The sequence below is a fragment of the Anarhichas minor genome, unplaced genomic scaffold (genome assembly GCF_050575085.1).
Source record: "Anarhichas minor isolate MPS153535 unplaced genomic scaffold, ASM5057508v1 ptg000005l, whole genome shotgun sequence".
NCBI classification, from domain to species: domain Eukaryota; kingdom Metazoa; phylum Chordata; class Actinopteri; order Perciformes; family Anarhichadidae; genus Anarhichas; species Anarhichas minor.
This window is the reverse complement of record NW_027466451.1, coordinates 1,199,026-1,218,770: the sequence shown is the minus strand read 5'-3', so window position 1 is coordinate 1,218,770 and position 19,745 is coordinate 1,199,026. Positions and strand designations below refer to the sequence as shown.

General features: G+C 41.3%; 1 protein-coding gene across 4 annotated transcripts in view; it reads right to left on the bottom strand.

The window, feature by feature from the left end:
• The window catches only part of wwp2 (WW domain containing E3 ubiquitin protein ligase 2), a 56,692-nt gene that overhangs the window by 16,522 nt on the left and 20,425 nt on the right, over positions 1-19,745 (bottom strand). For 3 of the 4 annotated variants that reach the window (XM_076075521.1, XM_076075538.1, XM_076075530.1), the window contains exons 9-11: positions 18,947-19,036; positions 10,049-10,223; positions 894-948 (exon numbers count right to left, since the gene is read on the bottom strand). In XM_076075521.1, coding sequence (XP_075931636.1) covers positions 894-948; positions 10,049-10,223; positions 18,947-19,036 — 320 coding nt within the window. Of the gene's footprint in view, positions 1-173; positions 764-893; positions 949-10,048; positions 10,224-18,946; positions 19,037-19,745 lie in introns of those variants that run through there. The other variant, XM_076075548.1, reaches the window with a different exon arrangement.

Below are 19,745 nucleotides of genomic sequence, written 5' to 3'. Positions count from 1 at the left end.
TTTTCTCCCATCTTTCTCTTTTTCAATCTTAAGCCTTTAGAAAAAAGAAAGAAAAAAAAAAAAGCGAGGGAAGCGACCGCAGATGAAAAAAAAACAGCCAAAAAAACGAGCGCCCCAGAGAAGCGAATCAGAGCCAGCGATATAATTGAGGTTTTTCGTCTAAGAGGTAGTACCGCAACATGCTGAAAAGGCATCATGGGCAGAGAGTAAGCTTTTTTTTTTTTTTTTCTTGGAGTGAATGTGATGGAAGTGGGTGAAAACGTCAGAGGGAGCTGCCAGCGGCGTTCCTGTATGAATGAATGTGTGATTCAATGCATTAATCATTAGAGAAAATATATGTCCGACAACGAGTCACAGTCAATAATACGGCCTCTGTAATTTGTGGATGAATTGTTATAACGTGAGCAAGAGAAAACTTAAAATCAGGAGCAGAGTCATCAATCAGTTAACAGCTGATCTGCTCACTGGGGACAACAAGGAAGAAGCTCAAGCAAATAGTCAAATACACAGAACCAGCATTGTTTCTGGTGCATCAAGGTTTAAAATCATCAAACATGTGCTCAGAGTTCTGTGGAGAAGAGAAAACACTGCAAACCTCGTCTGCAGAAATGCAAAGTGCAGTTTGAATAAGTTAAACTGACTAAATGGAGATTGCTTTGCTGTTGACTGCTGGCAAGATTTGTCAAAAAAGGCCCCCAAAAATACTCAGCTCAGACTTGAGAATCCATTCGCGACTGATCAGATATGCCTCCGACAACCAGACACCTCCGGCAGGTACAGAGGGGGCTTTCAGAACCGAACTAGATTCGGAGAGAAGAGGTCTCGTAAACGGCTCAGCACCCCTCACTGAGAGGGACTTTGTCTGTGCGAGGAGAGTGTTTCGGCAAACTTACCCCATCCAGGAGGCAGCGAGCCCAGAGGGTCATTTTCCACCGGAGCTCCGGACGGCTGAGGGAGAAACGGAGAGAGACAAAACAACTCCGGTTAGGAACACCTTTTTCTGTCTCCGTCCTGTCCTCTTCCACGTCTTGCTGTCTCTCTGTGTTTGTCCTCGCCGTACGTCACAATGTGAAATTCTTCAATCGGTCCACTCTCGTTTCTCACCGCATTAGGGATGAAGAGGAGGGAAAATGTTTTGTAAAAGAAAACAACCCCATGTTCAGATGAGTAAGAAAAAAGAAGAAATTAAAAAAAAAAAAGCAGCAAAACTCACTCAGTACAGTTGTCCCAAACTTGTACAATCAAGTTAACGCTCGACCTTGCTTACACACGACACCAGGCGTGCTACATGTGTGTAAGTCGGGCATGCTGTGTGTGTGTGTGTGTGTCGGTGTTGAGGGGTGGCTCCTCTCTGCTGCAGCGGTGAGGGGCAACTGAGGGAGCTGGCCGTCGGGCGGCTCGTATGCCTCCCAAAAAAAACGATACGCTCGGTAGGAGGATGAAACAACAATGCTGTTCCAATGAGCTCACTGGCTGGACGCAAGCCCCGCCCATCCCCCGGCTTCCCGCTCACCTCCTCGAATACACCCCGGCACCCCCACCGCCCCACCCCCCACTGTTCCACCCTGACGACCTCCTCCTCCTCCTCCTCCTCCCCCCTCTCTGGCTCTCTTCTAGCACTGCTGTGAAAGTAGGCAGGGAGGTGCGATGTCTGAGGGAACTGAGGGGAACATTCATGCTTGTTCCAGACTGGACCCCCCACCCCCCGCCCCCCTCCCGCCGCCACCTCCTCACTGGCCGCCCCAACCCACCCCAGGCCTGACAAAAGGCACCTTTATTCACCCTGGGCCTGGAAACCACTGTGGGGTTTACTCAGCCTGCACTCATATACACACACACACACACTGAAGAAAAAGTGTGTGTGTGTGTGTGTGTGTGTGTGTGTGTGTGTGTGTGTGTGTGTGTGTGTGTTAGTGTGCCATGGTGTGGAAAGTTTGTCTGTGGCAAACAGCGAGTCAATGTGTACATTCTCATGTTGGAATACACACAAAATCACATGAATATATTAGCTTGAGTGGAAAAGTAGCTGAAAAAGACGCTTGTTAGGAATTAGTGGCCTCCGAAGGGGAGTTTCATGCTAAAGATGTTTATCTGCTCTAGGTGTGTACTGCAAACAACTGCTAAACCGCCAACTGTACAACATGTTATGCTGGTTAGCGTTGTAGCGGCACTGTAAATAAAACGGCGGGTCGTTCTATGAACCTCAAATTAACAGAATGATACAAAGAGTTTATATTGTATTTTATTATCATAACAGACCCTTTACAGCACTCCTACCTACCATAATCATAATAGTCAGCATGCTAGCAATTAGCATAAGCTAATTGAAAGGGGTATTGGCTACCAGGACCAGTAATACAAAAACAAAGTAATGTGGACCAAACGGAGCAGTTCATGTGGTGCTTTTTATATTTTTATGATGGTGGAATTAGTTAGCTAGCTAGAGCGCTGCAGGAATGAGTCCTAAAACAAGGAAATGAGGGAGCTTTTTTTGCCCTTCCTGTTCCCTGGTCTCGAAGTCAATGTTTTTTGTTAGTTTAATTTGTCAGTAAATACCCCTCTGGTGAATTTAGAAGCTTTTTTGTGTCTTAAAAATAGCGTTTCCTAACAAGTGGCTAAATAAGACGACTAAACATCATCGCTAGAACACCAGTCCTCCTTTAGGTTAGTGGTGGTGACGTGATGTCATGTGACTGTCATGTAGTTTGTTTATAGCCTAACGTTAGCTTTTTACTTCTGACGATTGCATTTACACTTCAGAAATATAAAAGCGGTGTTCATGTGTTCATTTTTTGCTGCAGAGATTATTTTCTGCCATAATCCTAAATCCAATGGAAGAATCCCATTGCACTCCCATTTGTCGAGCGAACAAGTGTGATGCCAACTTCCTGGTTGGCCTACAGAAATAAGGCATCCCTGCTGCACTCTATTTGGTGATCGTAAGAAGCAAAACAACCCTCAATATGTGCAAAAATAAATAAATTACACATTTAGAAAATCATTAAAAAATGTGGGAGAAAGTTAGTTTAGGTGGCTTCACCTTCGATTGAATGGCTGGTTTTGGGAGCACAAGTAGTGCTTGGTCGTCCTTTATTAGTTAGACTGAGGAGAAAAAAACCTCAAAACCACCATTTTCCAAATGAAAGCTAGTGGATAAGTTTGTTCTTTTCACCGAGACATGTTGCACCACAAAAGTGATGATTATTTCCCTGAGAAGCCATAAAGTAGAGTATTATGCACCAAACGTCAACGTCACTTTACGCAGCATTTCCCAAAAAGAAATGTGACTGTGCCCATTTAAAGGGGCCCTGTCATGGAAACTGTGAGGGAGTTGGGGATGGAAAGGCCGGAGCCTGCTGGAAGAGCGAGAGCGGGCACATAACAGGGTTAAAGGGTGTGTGTGTGTGTGTGTGTGTGTGTGTGCGTGGGTCGCTCCCATCGACAGCCAATCTATGCCCCACCCTTATGGGTTTTTCTGTGCCTAAAAAAGGTAAAAGGAGAATATAATGATATAAAGACATGATGACTTCATCCTGGCTCTAACCATTCAGCTCCTCGGCAGCTTCCAGACAGAGCGAGGCTGGAGGGGAGGAAAAGAAAGGGAGGTTGAGAATACAAGGGAGGGAGAAGGAAGAGAGAGGGAAAAAGCAGCATGTTGGCAGAAATGTGTGAAATAATGACTGGGTGTTATAGATGTGGAAGAATAAAAAGGCCATGAAGGCAGGTGAAAAAGGGGATTTGAGCTAGTCGCTTCTAACGTGTTCGGAACACTTTTACTGCCGATGTGGCTTTAGAAGATACGCAAACATATTAGCAACACTTTTGTAAAAACTTTTTGTAACATTGATAGAGAAAGTGAATACCAGGCATCCAGTAAATTGCAAGGTCAGTGAGTTCATCAGCCATTCAAACGCTTTGAAAACATGGCAACTCGTCTGTGTGTTTCAGACTAATTTAGCCAAGCAGTTTTCATCTAACTGAGTTTGCTATGGTGTCTCTTATCTCATATTAAGTGACGCCTTCACCTGCCCAGTGTGCTTACAACAGTGTGTATAATAATAATAATAATAATAAATAATAATACATTTTATTTATATAGCGCTTTTCAGAGTACTCAAAGACACTTTACATTAAAATCATTATATATAAAAGCAATACACTAAAAACATAAAATACACAATATCGGGTAAACGCAATAAGCGAGTAAACGCACCACCGCACGTGCAGAGTTGTCTGGTTCTGGTTCTGGCTCTACCAGCAATATTTGAATATCACTAATGGAACAAATATAGAAAACATATGTATTTTGGGATGTACTTCACTATTTTGTATATGTTAGAAAGTGTTTGCCACTGATGGCAACCAAAGGCCAAGAATTGGTTGCTAATTTCAAGTGAACCTTTTGAGTTGAAATCTTTTGTCACAAAGTTAGGACTTAAAGGACTTAAAGGCTTCTGTAAATGATCATCTCTATTCCTCAGGATCATTTACTCAAACATTGTAAAAGTCTGACAACTGCCTTTTCTTAAACAAATACCAGCTAATTTATCAATTTAACACATTAACGCTAAAAAAAAGTCAACATACTATAAAGCTGGACTGAAACACGCATGACGCATGTTGCTATGGTGATGGAATAAAATATATTCAAAAAAATGATTCTGTGTCTACTACAGAATTATTATTAGTAATTATTCTAGTAATACATGTAGCTAAAAAAAATGCAGCTTTCTCTCAATGTGCTACTGCAAACTTTCTCCTTGTGTGAGGGAGCTACGTAACATCTGGTTGTCAATTTTATTGCGGACGGCAAAAAGTTGAAATACTTTAACTTTGGACGGCAGTGCCGTCTTCTATTACTGTGGCCTGTATTCTCTGCCCGCTCTCACCTGATTTTACCGTCCTGCTCTCGGCCACTAAAATTATTTCCGGTCTGCCTGATTCCATGTGAATACAGCATAAATCAGACGTCTCCAACTGTGAGCCGCACCTCTCCAGGGGAATACGAGAAGGGTTGAAGGGGACGCAGAGGGACAGACATGAGGCAAAGATGGTGGCCGAGGTGAAAGGGACAAGTTTGTGTTTCTATATTACGGTACTTTAAAACCCTTCAGTGCCTGATTTCCAAATTTACTTTATAATTTGTACTCCTTCTCTATTTCTTTTAGTCATAACATAATGCTAACAAAACCCACATCGATGCAGTTTAAACTCCTGTTCATTGTCCTTTCATGGGATAAACCACTTACAAACGCCCTTTATGGAAACGTGAGCACTGACGGGTTGTGTGTGTAAACATCAGTGAACGTGACATTGGGTCATGTATGAGCTTTCTGTCCAGCGGTGCGAGTGATAAAACACAGGGCTGATTCAGGTGCTGCTGTTAGGGGTCCTTGTTCCAGCGAGAATGGACAGAAAGTCAGAGAGGGGGTGGGGGGAGGCAATCGAGGGAAGGTGAGGGGAGGGAGCGAAAGACTATTGTGAGTGGTAAAAAACAGAAAATATAAAATGGAAGAGGGAGACATTATCGAAATGAGCCGAGATGATCATGAAGATATCTCTGTGGGATGCAGAATATGGGGATTTTGAGAGGAAAATAGAGAGTGTGTGTGTGTGTGTGTGTGTTGGGGGGTTGGAGAGACGACAGAATGATTGGAGGGGTTGGGTGGGCGGGGTTAAAAGAAAGCATAGAGGTCAAGGAAAGGAAGACTGGTTTAGGTGAAAAAAAAAGAGCGAGGAGAGAAGCCGGAAACAGCAGTTAATGACTCCGAGGCTGCTCTCTCTGGGTTTCCTAACGAGCTGCAATTACTCCGCGCGTGCGCGCACACGCACACGCGCACGCGCACACGCACACGCGCACGCGCACACACACACACACACCCCCCCCCCCCCCCCCCCCCATTGTGGACCAGCTAAAATAGTGTATATCCACATAGATGGATAGTATAGACTATCTGACAAACAGAAAATCCATTGGCATGACTTTCAGCAATGATTCCGTCCACATTAACAAAGTCACATGTCACCACAGTTTCTTAATGAACCGAGAATGTTTTTACGTTCCTCAGTGGCACGCTTTTGCCGGGGTGATTCAACTAGGTGGGGTCAACTTGGTGTGGGAGGATCTCTTTGTGGGACCTCTCCGTGGTGCTGGATGACCCTGACCGGGCGCGTTTCCTCTGTGGCGGTGCGTCGCTACTTGCTCTCGATCGGCTTGGAAAGGCCCGGTCTTGAAATATGTTCCCCGTCTCGTTTGCCATGTTTGTGGGTGTGCCTTTTTTTTGCCATGTCATCACCATTCATATCTATATAAATAATGTGTCTATAATTCAATTGCTTCCAAGAGCACAAAGTTCTTCATAGATCTAGCCTAAAAAACAAAACTAAAACAAAGGCTCACTTTAATTTCAAGTCAACTGATGATTGGACTCATAAGCTTTCAGGGGGCAGCCCTTTGATATACATGTGTGTGTGTGTGTGTGTGCGCGTGCGGACACCCGTTACAGCGCCATAATCCATTTAAGAGGACGACTGGCCCCTTGACCCTTTTTGGTTGTCATGTGCTACAGAGAAGAAATGTGGCACTTGACCTCGACATTACAGCCCTGTACACCCACACCCACAGAGAAGAGGAGCACGTGCTCCAACAGTAGGGAACAACACACACATCAGCATCCACGTAACAAAACAACACAACCACACATCAACACAGAATCCTGATCTGTCACAGAATATGAAACTGACATATCCTGATTTATGATGGAAAGATGGAGAGGATGATGAATCAGCAAACTATTTTTGAGTAATTATTTTTGTATAGCGCGTCCACACAGTAGAACCTGTGGCTGTGATCACAGTTAAGCTATGAGCTCTTTTGTGTGTGCGTGTGTTTCCTTGTTCACACACACTGGGGCCATAAATAGTAGCTGCTATCAGCAGTGTGGGCATTCCAAGACAAAGCAGTGTACTATCAACACGGAGGGCAGACCTGCCTATTGGCTTTTCTCACACGAAGTGAGGGAGAGGAGGGACGGAGGGAGGAAGCACACCGAACCTGAACATCTCTGTCCTCCTGTGTGATGTCAACTTGTTGATGACATGAAAACCTGAATTTATCCTGAACACGGCTAAGTACACTAAACGTAACCAGAGCTTTCATTTAACATCTCTTCCTAAGCAAACATTTAGATCCAGGAACTCCTCCCCAAAACAGGTGGAGCATCTGGAATAATAGCTAGACATTACAGGGTTTAATTCTGTACAAGTAACAGAAAAATAAATTCAAAGAATGTTTAAAATGAGAAAAGCTATCATTCAAATGAAAACCGATCTAATAAAAAGAATAAGGAAAAATGACTACGGCTGGGTTATACCAACAAGGATAAATTTAATCTAAGATTCGTTGTAATCCGAGTTTAGCAAAACTAGGTTTTAAACGAGTAAATCAAGAGCTCTGTTGCACAACTTAAAACTAATCTGTTTAGTAAATCCAACTTTAAACCAAAATCAAATTGAGTTTAATCAATATTGAGATGCTAGCTTAACCAAAGTAAAATGAATCAATTTGTCATTACATTGGTTGCTAGCTAGCTCGTTAAGAAGCTAGCTCGTTAAGAAGCCATCTCATGAGCGTTACTCATGATGACTCGGCAAAGAAGCTCTAATTTCTCCTCCTTTGAGAGAAAACTTATTGGTTGAATTAATGAAGCAATATGGTCAAATAATAGAAGATAAAACAACGGACAACAGTCAAGTAAAAGAAGAGAAAAAACTTTTTTCAGAGTACGGAAAGAGACAGCAATCTTCCTTTTCAGCTCCAGAACAGTTTTGTTGCTGAATTAAAATCTTGAGAGAAATTCAGCAGCAGCACAATAAAACTGAAATGGTTGAGTCTGTCCCTTAACTTTTTTTTCAAGGAACTTGATTATTTTTGCCCTATCCATCTCAAAAAGGCAGCCATTTTAAAAGTCAAACCTCCTCAAGTGTATTTAAAGTTAATACTGGATCACATATTAAATTGAAGTGCTGGTGCAACGGAATTAGATTCAATTTAGGATTAGAGTAAGAAGTAAACGTTTATAGAGTGGTTAACATTTAACTAAAAGTATCATAATACAGGGGTCACGATTCAATACATTTGCGAGGCTGTAAGCAAGGTTAGATATTGCATTTTTTTCAAAAATCTTATTCTAGAAAAACTGTCATGGTATAAAGAACAAACCAACATATGCATAAAATCTGAGTTTAAAAAAAAGGTACATTTTCGACAGGGCACATATCTTTGCAAATTAAATAAAGTACTGACTGAGTTTTTGGTTAGATGCCTAAAATAAGGCCCGTGTTTAGCGTTTTGTTTTAACGACATGAAATATGTCAGTAAATGCCCCTCTGGTGAATTTAGAAGCTTTTACGCGTCTTAAAAGAGGCAGTTGCAAACAAGTGTCTAAATGAGACGACTAAATGTCATCACTAGAACACTAGTCCTCCTTTAGCTCAGTGGAACGCATGAGACCATGGGGTTGTTCCTTTATAGCCAATGTTAGCTTTTTACTTCTGCGCTTCAAAAATCCTAAAAGTGGGGTTCATTTGTGAGGATTATCTTGCTGAACAACTGTAATGTGTGATGCTAACTTCCAGGTTGGCCTACGAAAATACATCATCCCTGCATCTACATCGCAATATGATTATGTATCCATATTTTGTTTGGCACTCCAAAAGTATTGAGGTTTGATACCCGGCCTTTTACATCTTACTCTTACTGATGCGTTCACATTCACCTTAATGTGAGCAGTACTTCCCCTGCTAAAGGGCAGCAGTAACAGAAGTCGATTTCAGTTTCAGTAATAACGTGGGTTTAATGTTGAACTTTTCACAAAAATAAGTTCCGTTTCTCCGCTAGCTTGCATGTTTAACGGGCAGGATATTGGAAGAGGGTTAAAGTTCAACTACTCTTACATCAACAATGTGAAGCCGTGTGAAGAGACCGAAGGAGATGAGACTGAATATTCTGGTTAAACTGAGTAATAAACCTTTGTTGGAAACTTCTACACTGACAACAGTAGCCACAGCCAGACGGAGATAAGTGAGAGTGTAAAAGGGGAAATCTTTGGGTGCGACATTGTCAATGAGTGGATAAAAAAAACGGGACGGGCAGATGATGAGAGGATTAGATGGACGGATGGAGAGAAATAGATGATTATTTCAAACATGAAACAAGAGAACCAAACATTCAGAATCACACGAAAACACAAAAACTGCTGAAATGAGATCTGTAGAAGACTTTCATAAAAACGGAAACACTAGCGCGCACACACACAGTGGGGTGTTTTTATAGAAGCCTATAAGAGTTTTTTAAGGCTGCTTTTACTAATGGTCCATTGAGAAAGCTCTGTTGTTTTAGTCCCATAAGTCTTTACTGTCTGGCTGCAGTCTGACCTTGGCTGCTTCGCTGTCAGAGACCACTGGAAAAACACTATAAACAAGTCTCAAATAACATCTTGAATCCCCCCTATAGCCGACGTCTTCTAACCGTTAGCAAACGAGTGAAACGCACCGCGTTGCATACGCTGATCGTGTTCAGTCCCAAGGTGCATTGCGTGGTTGATATTAAAATCTTAAAGATTTGTTTATCAAGGTCCATATACATTTTTACAAATACATTTTCAGGACTTTGAGGCAAATTTTCATGACCGTACTTTCTCTGAAACACCCGTGTATACATGAAAACATAGGAATAAAAATATGTTGCCAGCCTGCGTTAGCTATTTTAAAGAATTGTTCTGCCTCCACCTATGCTCCGCCCACAAAAATCCATTATCATGTACTGACAGAAAAGAAGTCTCATTACTTTCATTAAAGCTGTACAAGTATTTAAGCATTTAGCTTAATGAGCACATGGGGTGGTTGATCAATTGCTGAGAGTGCATATTGCCTGGGGGACAAACATTTCAAATGAAAGCACTAATCTTTTGTTACCATTGCCTAAGCAATGTGCCACATCTCCTGAGTACTAACATAATGTATGTTAGCCAGTGGAAGCCCCAAGTACCTGGTAGAGGAAGCGCTGGCTGAACTGGTGCATGGCGCCCTGCAGCTGGTTGCGCTGGCTCTGCCACTGCTGGTAGTTGCGCACGGACTCGGCCGTGGGCCTCTGCCATGTGGTGGTTCTGGTGTTGTGGTCCACGTAGTAGAACCTGCCCCGCTGGTCCACTCGCTTCTCCCAGCTATAGAACGGAGGGGGGGGGAGACAGAGAAAGGGCTGTGGCTTTCAACATCATCTGTATTTAGCACGTCAAGAGTGGGTGGTTGTATCAAAATGTAGGCTGCTGATAGTAACAGCACTGATTTAAAGAGAGAAGGAAAGAAAACAGTGAGAAGAGGGGAAAGAGTGGGAGGGAGGAAGAGGAAAGAAAAAGGGAGGGATAAAAGAGTGGACATGGAGAAGGAAAACAAGAGGAGGACAGATAACACTGCTAAGATGGTTAAAGCAAACTATCCTTTACTGAGGTTCGAAGAATAAAACTGATAAACACATTTTTACACCAAATGTGGCTTTAAATGTCAATTTTTTTACTTTCTGAGGACCTGCCTTTAAAACACAAATTCCCAAACTTGCACATGATCAATGGTAAACTTGTTCTACAGCTCCAGAAAATCAATTTAGCAGCGACAAAATAATGCTGGTGGATAATCACAGAGCTTTTTTATTTATTTATAGTGTTATCACTAGTTTGGCCAAGCCTCAGGCAACATCCACACGTTTTTGCTACGGTCACGCCTAGCGTCCACAACATTTCGCTGTTTTAGAACCCCTAAAACAGAGACGTATGAAAACGCAGCTTGTGCCATTTTAGTCTGGAAAGGCAGGAAACGAAGACCGTTGAAAACTAGGATGCTCCATTATTGGGTCTTCCACGATTCGTGACACCGGTGGAAGAAAACAAACGACACCAGCCTCGACTCAGCGGTTAATTCAACACGAATTACAGGCGCTGCTGACCTTGCTGTCTATGCTAGGATCTGTTGTGCAGTTCAATTCTACTAGCGCCTATATGCGCAGGAGGGAAGCTATTATTTGAGCGCTTAGGGACAACTCTCGTGTCCGGTGGCATTATCAGCCCGGGTCATGTGATATGCGTTCTCAGGCCTGGTAGTGTGGGCGGAGATTGTTTCTGAAAAGGCGCTAAAATGCTCATCTGGACGGAGACCGTTTTTGTTTTATGACGCAACCTCAAAGGTCATCAAACTGTGTATTCGCGTTAAAGACAATGCCAGCCCTCAAGTACATGAGGGGTAATAATGGCCAGCGGCGTTACTCAGACGTCTATGTATACCTTGTTCTTCCCCTTAGATGGGGGGTCTGGACATGGACTAGAGATATGGACGGTCCACAGAAACACACACAAACGAACACAGCGCCACACACACAGACCAGTTCCCTGGGCTCGGCAGGACTGACTGCTGCTGCTCTCCTTGCTATTCCCACATCTCTGACTTCAGCGCTACAGAATTTGGAAGAGAAAACAGCATCAAATTCCGTATGCTAACAAAAACACGCCATGCGGATACCAACGGGCTTGGAAAGTTAAAACTCCATGACGTTTTTTAGACCTTCCATAACTAGCTGGAGGACTGTATCACTGTGAGATTCTTCCTTTTGTTCAGGGTTTTTCTAAAGTGGTCTTATAGTCCACTGCAGTCAGGATTTTTTTTAAACAGCAAATGCAATGAATGTGTGAGACATGCTGTAAAATAGAGTTTACTCGACACCTCAACAGTGAACTTTACTAAGTCAAGAAATCGACATTCTAAATTCCCTGACTTTAGCTGCTTGGAACACAGCTAACAAAACTCTATGATAACACTATGATATTTCATAGATTTCATTACTGGTGGGAATCTAAACAACACACAGTGCCAAGTGTGTAAATACACATACAATGAAGGCTCAATATCATATCAGTAACGTGATATGAGACAAGATATCGTCTTGGATTTTGGATAATATAATTATAATATTGTAAAATATAGCAATAGAGTTGTCTTCTCCTGGTTTTATAGGCTAAATTACAGTAAAGTGATGTAATTTCCTGAACTCACCAGACTGATCTAGCTGTACTATTATTTACCATTACCCACTCAGTCATTAAATCCATATTACTGATTCTTATTTATCAAAAATCTCATTGTATAAATATTCTGTAAAAGCGAGGTGGCAACCTCCGGTTCTAGGAAGTGAGGCCAATGCTAAAGGGCCTTAAAGCTGCATTCTCTCTACTGTCCACCAGGGGCAACTCCTCTGGTTGTATAGAAGTCTATGAGAAAATGACTACTTCTCTCTTGATTTATTACCTCAGTAAACATTGTAAATATGAGTTTATGGTCTCAATCTCTAGTTTCAAGTCTTCTTCAATTCAGCATGATGTTCATTTAGTAAATGATGGTCCATTTAATAGACCATAAAGCAGGGTATGCTTTAGGGCGGGGCTACCTTGTGATTGACAGGTCACTAGCAAGACCTTGTCCAATTTGAGAGTTGTCATGTTTTTTCATGTCACAACTTGTTTGTAAATTTCAAACCTTTTGGTCGCCTTATTCAGCGCTCTACTGTACTTAGCTCCACCCTCTCGTTTCATTTATGGTCAGAGGTTGCATTAACCGAATATTATTGACAATGTCGGAAAAATCTGAAGGCACAGCAGTGTTTTCAAAACTGTTTCACTGGGGACAAACTGACAACCTGATTCACAATAGGCCTCATCTATTAATTGTAAGAAGAGCTAATTTGTGCATCAATGAACGATTAATTATCTTGAATAGGTGACCAGCCATTTAGAAAAGATATACGACTTTGTTTTTGAAAATATATACACATGTTAAATACTATATTATCGAGAGCAAATAAATACATTTTGGCAGAGTTAGCAGACTATCTAGTTCCTTTAACTTCCTCTCATCAGTTCAACAAACAGAATGTACACTAGCCTTTTCATATCGGAGTCAATTATCAGAACAATACGGACATTCATACTCCCTTGTGTGGCTGGAAGGTGTTATTGCAGCAAAAAATGTTAAATAAAAGATCATCGAAGAAATTCCTCAAAGTTCTTTGGGAATGACTCTTATGAGTATCTGTGGCAGCAGGACGATGTAAGTGGGATTGTGTTAAATAAACTATGGAGAAGGAACAGCCAGTGCAACAGTGTGGCTCATCGATGTGTTTTTAATACTTTGCTAGTAGAATCAATTCATTGTTTGTTTGTCTAATCATGTGATTCGTTGTTATTACGAAAAACATAGAATATCTACAGACTTATCTTTAAATCACCCCCACTTTTGTTTGATTTCTGTCTCCAAATCAATTTCAAGAAGTGAAATCTTGAAGATTAGACTTTGAGTGGCATCAGGAGCCAACATGTATACAAGGCTTTGCACCGATATTAGTCAAATTAAATGAACTAACTCCAAAATCTCTAAAAACATCTCTTAATACATGCAAAACAAACAAAAAGTATTCTAGCACCACTAATGTTTATATTACTCAATGTGGTACTTGAGGTATTCATCTCACAAAAGACACTAAAAACAATATCTAGCAGCTCTTTAACTGGCCATGACAAAACTGTATGACCCAGAATTTTTAAGTTTGATCAACGCTGTGATAAGCCATAGTCCGTGTGCTTGAGAATTGGATGTGTATCTTTGTACTTTTAATGGTTTTCTAGGGTCTAGAAGTCCTCTACGCTGAGGCCTTTTCAACACAGCGCCGACAGCGTCTCTTAAGATCTTGCTGGAGGACCTTTCAGCAGCGGGGATGATTGCAGACACGGGGATAGTCTCTCTGACCACTGTGCCTCCGAGCTTCCTTTAAAAAGGGCAAGAAAAATACTGTTCCCTCTCTGATATTAGGACTAGCTAGTTATTTACTGGAGCCAGAGAAAATCCCAGAGTCTGAGAGTCTCTACTTAGTTCTGCTATCTGACTTTGAACTCTTCGTACCAGTCGCATCATTAACTCTCTACTCCGTGTTTTTCTTGGAGCTAGAAGTGTACGGTCCCCTCACCACGAGCTGTCCGGATTAAGATTTTACGGTGCATCCTTTATGTTGTTTTGGACTCAGTATTTATCACCATGTTGGCTGACAGCAATCCCTAAGAGCTGCTTTCTTTTATCTTCATACCATTTCCTACTGGGATGGAGTTTGACACGTGTTGACTGAATGAAACTCCCATTTACAATATTTTTAAGTCAAGTTGTACCTTGGCATAGGGTAGCTCTAAAAAAATGAAAGCTGTAAATGTAAAGACGAAGCCAGGGCCCACATCTTGTCTGGAGCAGCTCATGCTGATCAATTAGTGGTGAGACAAATCACTGATGCAGAAATATGTAAGAAAAAAAAACAGTATGGAGACGGACACATCAAGACTGGAGACTTCAACTTCACTCCATTACTTAAAACAATAAAAGACGACGTCCTCCGCTGGATGAACCTACCATTATCACTCATGGGCAGAATAGCTACAGTTAAAATGACAATACTTCCTAAAATAAATTACCTATTCACAATGATACCATCTCAACCCACTCACTCCTGGTTCAAATCACTTGACTCAATCATTACTCAATTCTACTGGAAAAATAAAACACCAAGAATTAAACTGGCCACACTACAAAAACCAAAAACACAAGGAGGACTTGAAGCTCCACATTTTTTTCACTACTCTCTAGCAAATAAACTTCAATACATTCTTAAATGGATCCACCCCAACCAATCAGACACATGGTTAGATATAGAACAGACAGTTTGTAAGGATATTCAGATGTCTGACCTACCATTTTTAAGCCAATCTATCAAACGACATTCCTTGGTTCAATATACTAACAATAGCAGAAACTCTGACAGCCTGGTGGAAATTCCACAAAATCACTAACATCACTTTTGCACCTTCAAATTTTACTCCCATATGGAACAATCCTGATTTTCTAAGTCACAAGACACCTCTTAATCTCCACACATGGTCCGCTAAAGGCATCACTCATCTGAAACACATCTTCAATAATAACACCATGGTTTCATTCCCTCACAGTCTGACAAAACATCATCCATACCATCAAGAAAATGGGAATCAGACCTGTCCATCACTCCTGATGCTGATTTCTGGAACCAAATCTGCAATAACATCTACTTCATGACTAAAAATGGCAATTTACAACTAATACAGTATAAAATACTTCACAGAATTCATTGCACTGGGCAAAAAATGTTGAAAATGGGATTCACGTCAGATATCTGTCCACATTGCACTCAAAACAGCCCGGATAGCTATGTTCATGCCACCTGGCACTTTACACCAGTTAATCACTTTTGGAAAAAAATAATTGAGTCACTGTCTGTCTTCCTGGGCTGCCTCGTCCCATTATCCCCTTCACTGTGCTTACTAGGAGACATCTCAACAATACATCCGAGTAAAACAAATCGCAAATTACTCCTCGTGGCCCTAACTATCGTCAAGAAAACTATCCTCATGAACTGGAAATCAAGGAATAACACACATATCACACACTGGAGAAACTTAATGATTGAGTATATTTCAATGGAAAATCTAACCTCGTCCATCATATACAATACAACAGAACACCACTCCACCTGGTCATCCCTCACTATGTTTCTGCAAACGTGACACCACCCATCCTATTAATATTAAAATTTGTATAGTATATATATATATTTTTGTGTATTTATTACTATTGTTGATTTTTGTTTTGTTGTTTTTCTTGCCTGACAACCAATTGAAACCCACGTACATGCATACATGAACATCCATATGCACACATACTTACCTGTTTTTTTTTTTTAATTATTATTATTTTTTTCCTTCCATCTCAAAAGGCTCAACGACATTCTCACACACACGCACACATACACATGGAAAAATGGTATCGGAACATCAGACGGGCAGTGTTTTTTCAGATAAAATGCTCACATCAACACTCGTAGGAAACGCTTTGTGCTGCTTGTTTCTTGCCGTCTGCTGGCATATCCCCAGACATGCACTATACACAGAAAATAAACAAAAATTGCGATTGCTAAACATCTCAGTGTTAGTATCAAACACTAAAAAATGATCGTGGCACAATCAAGGCCTTTACACACCAGGGGTGTTGTTTTTTTTGCGTGCGTTTAATTTGCCTGTCAATCTATTTTTTCCAACTGTTAGCGACTTAAATTTTCTTCCGGAACAAGGTCAATTTTTCTGAGCTTTCACACTGCGAATAAAAGGTACCCATTTGTGAAACAACGACAAAGGTCCCAAGACGGCAAACTTTATTACTCCATTCAACCTTGACAAAGGCAGCGCAGACCAGATCCACTTCTTCCGTTCTTACCTTTTCACAATAAACGCCCTAGACATACAATTTTCGCAGGCGAGTATTTTTCATTTTCTTGAGTATTTGTCACGTCCCTGATGTGTAAAGGCCTTAATGCAGCCCCATCAACACAACACTCTGCCAACACTAGAAAGCCACCAGCCACCAGCAACCAGACAGGATAGAAGACTGTGCAGTCCTGATAGACAAAGTACTGCTTTGATAAGGTGTACATAAGAAGGAGCTTACTGCTACATTTAAGATGGGTGCAGCTGTAGCCATTTAACACTGAGTTTTCTCTCTAACCCTGTAATTAAAAAAAAAATAGTTGAGTCAAAATGTAACCATTTGATGTTATAAAATGCAATATCTATTATAAACACAAAATGTTGCTTTGCGGTCTAGTTTCTATTGTTTAACTGTGTAAAAAGTACAGCTTTAAGGGAACGCAGCATCCGTTTTCATTTAAGAGGCCCTACTGCTGCTAGACTAAATAAAGCGTGTAGGGACGTCCTGCAGCTCACCAGAGTTGTTGAGCTTGTGAGGCGTCACTAGTTACAAACTCTACAGCGTATTTGATAAAGAGCAGCGGGACTCAGAAGCTCTCCTCGGCCCGGCTTTGGATGGCTTTCATTATTACAGCTTCCAAACCTCGATTGCCTAACACCCCCCCACCCCCCCCACCCCCAGCCTCTAAACAGTTCCTGGTGTGTACATCTGGAGCACTACCGCGGCATTAGATTGCTAATTGATCCTCTGAAGGGCCACAGGCCCACAGTGTTGGATGGAAGTATATGTGGCTCTGTAAGAAAGGACTTTTGTTCTCCGGGCACTAGTTCCTTGTGTGGAAAAACTGAGATGGGGGGGGGGGGGGGGGGAGTGGAGGTTTGGGGAGAAGGGGGGGTGACCTTTTCCTAAAAACAGCCTCTCTTTCCCTCTGTCACACACACTGCAAGTAAAAATATCATAAAAGGGCTGGACTCTGGCAGAGGTGCTCTGATCTCGTAATGCTGTCCCCAAGGAGGGGGAGAAAACTGTGTTCTCACTATGAACGCTTAGCACACAACATCAAACCGGATGATTGTGGGCCAGTTACGATGTACAATGAGGCCGCACATTCTCAATAGAGTTCTGCAGGAATGAGTCCTAAAACCAGGAAATGAGTCAGCATTTTTGCACTTCTGGTTCCCTCGTCTCAAGGTCAGTGTTTTTTTGAATAGATTTTGATTAAATGCCTGAAATAAAGTCTGTGTTTAACACAAGCTGAAGAATTTTTAAACTTTTGTTCTACAATATAACATACATCAGCAAACACCCCTCTGGTGAATTTAGAAGCTTCTACGTGTCTTAAAAAAGTGCCTAAATGAGACGACTAAAGGTCTTCACTAGAACTCTAGTCCTCCTTTAGCTTAGTGGTGGTGACGTGAGGTCATCGTGACGTAGTTCCTTTATAGCCTAACATTAGCTTTATTACTTCTGCTGATTGTATTCACGCTTCAAAAAGTGGTGTTCATTTGTGAAGAATATCTTGCTGAACAAAACGTGTAAGAACCATAAACGTTTGTTTGCCACAGAGCTTATTTACTGCAATAATCCAGAATCCAATGAAAGAATCTCGTTGGCTTCTTGTGGAGGGAACCAGTGTGATGCTGACTTCCCTGTTGGCCTACAAAAATATGTCATCCCTGCAGACCTCTACACATTCTTCAAATAAACAAGAAGGCTTGTTCTGGCAGCTGACAAAGCTGAACATGAACCTTTCTCTGGGCACTTCTGTCTAATGATGTTATCACCTAAAGGGCCCATTACATACGCGTTTAAAATGTTTGAATTTGGAGGCAAATCAAATTAATTTCATGACAATCGCAGCAATCTGGGTTTTTTCAACTTTGATGAACTTTGACACTTATTAGCTTTGCTAGGACCATCCACTTATATTTAAACTCCTCTGTCTGAGCATAAAGTCAAAAAGAGAAATGTCTGCAGACGATCGTGAGACCATAAGAGGTTTGTGGTACAAAAACGCATTTTAAAAATAACTGTGTAAACTATCTGCGTTGAGTTGTTGCTGTGTTGCCAGATCAGAACAGTTTGCAGCCCAAAATGAATGAATCCAAAAATATGAGTGAGTGGACACAACGGATTTTCTATTATTGTATTATAATGTTTTAACAATATTTTCAAAACCCCTGCCAAATGTTGACAAAAGCAGCCCAGACTTCATCTACCAGTCCAACGCTTATCTTCCCAGCACAACTTCATCAGAAATCAGCCCAATCTGGCAGCACTGTCAGCGAGTAATCCCATAATCGCCGAGCACGTAGAGCCGCATGTTTCACATGTGAATGAATCAGACCCTATATTCTCATCTCTGTGTTTCCCTGATGAACAATGGGTCTCATTATGTCAAAAGGAAATAAACTTCTCTTAGAGGGCTTTAAAATACAAATCAACAAAATATGATATGGGATTACTAAAGCCTAATGTGGACCCGATGTATTGGTAAGCCTCACCTTGTCTGACCCAAACAATCAATGCATCGACACAGAACAGACGTATAAAAGTGTAGCTGGCATACCCTGGAGGCAGCGGTCTCTCCCAGGTTGTTGTTTTGGTGTTGTGGTCCACGTAGTACACCCTGCCGTGAGGCAACACCCTCTGCTCCCAGCTACGCAGAGAGAAGGAGACAATTCACACGTAAATACTAGAAGCACCTGTAATGGACGTACTAACAGATAAAATACACAGCGTAGATTATTTAGAGAGCAAAGGGAGTTCAGAGTGGAACAGTGACAGGGTTCACTAACATACTTGTTTAATGCTGTTAATACCCTTACAATTATTTTACAAATGTATCCATCTATGCAACCATTTATTCATGCATTTTGCTTTACTAACAAACACTTGTATTGTATTTCATGTCAATAAAGCTTGTTTGACCTGAACTGAGAGAGACAGAGACACAGAGAGAGACAGAGAGAGGAGACAACAAATCAGTGGATTAATTTAAATCTACAGCTGTTAATAGCTACATTGCTCCCAGTAACAAATCTGCAAAATAGATATTCTTTTAAATACTTTACTTTTTTTAGATACTGAATTTGGGATTTTCCTTAGTTGTCAGTTATAACCACAAAATTAAAAGAAATAAACATTTGAAATATATCAGTCTGTGTGTAATGAATGAATATAATAGACAAGTTTCACTTTTTGAATGGAATTAGTGAAATAAATCAACTTTTTGATGATATTCTAATTATATGACCAGCACCTGTATGTCTAGACTCTAGGGCTTTTACTGTGAAAGGTAATAACGGAGAGAGTGGATCCGGTCGGCGCTGCCTTGAGATAAAGTTAGTTGTCTTGGTTTGGACTCC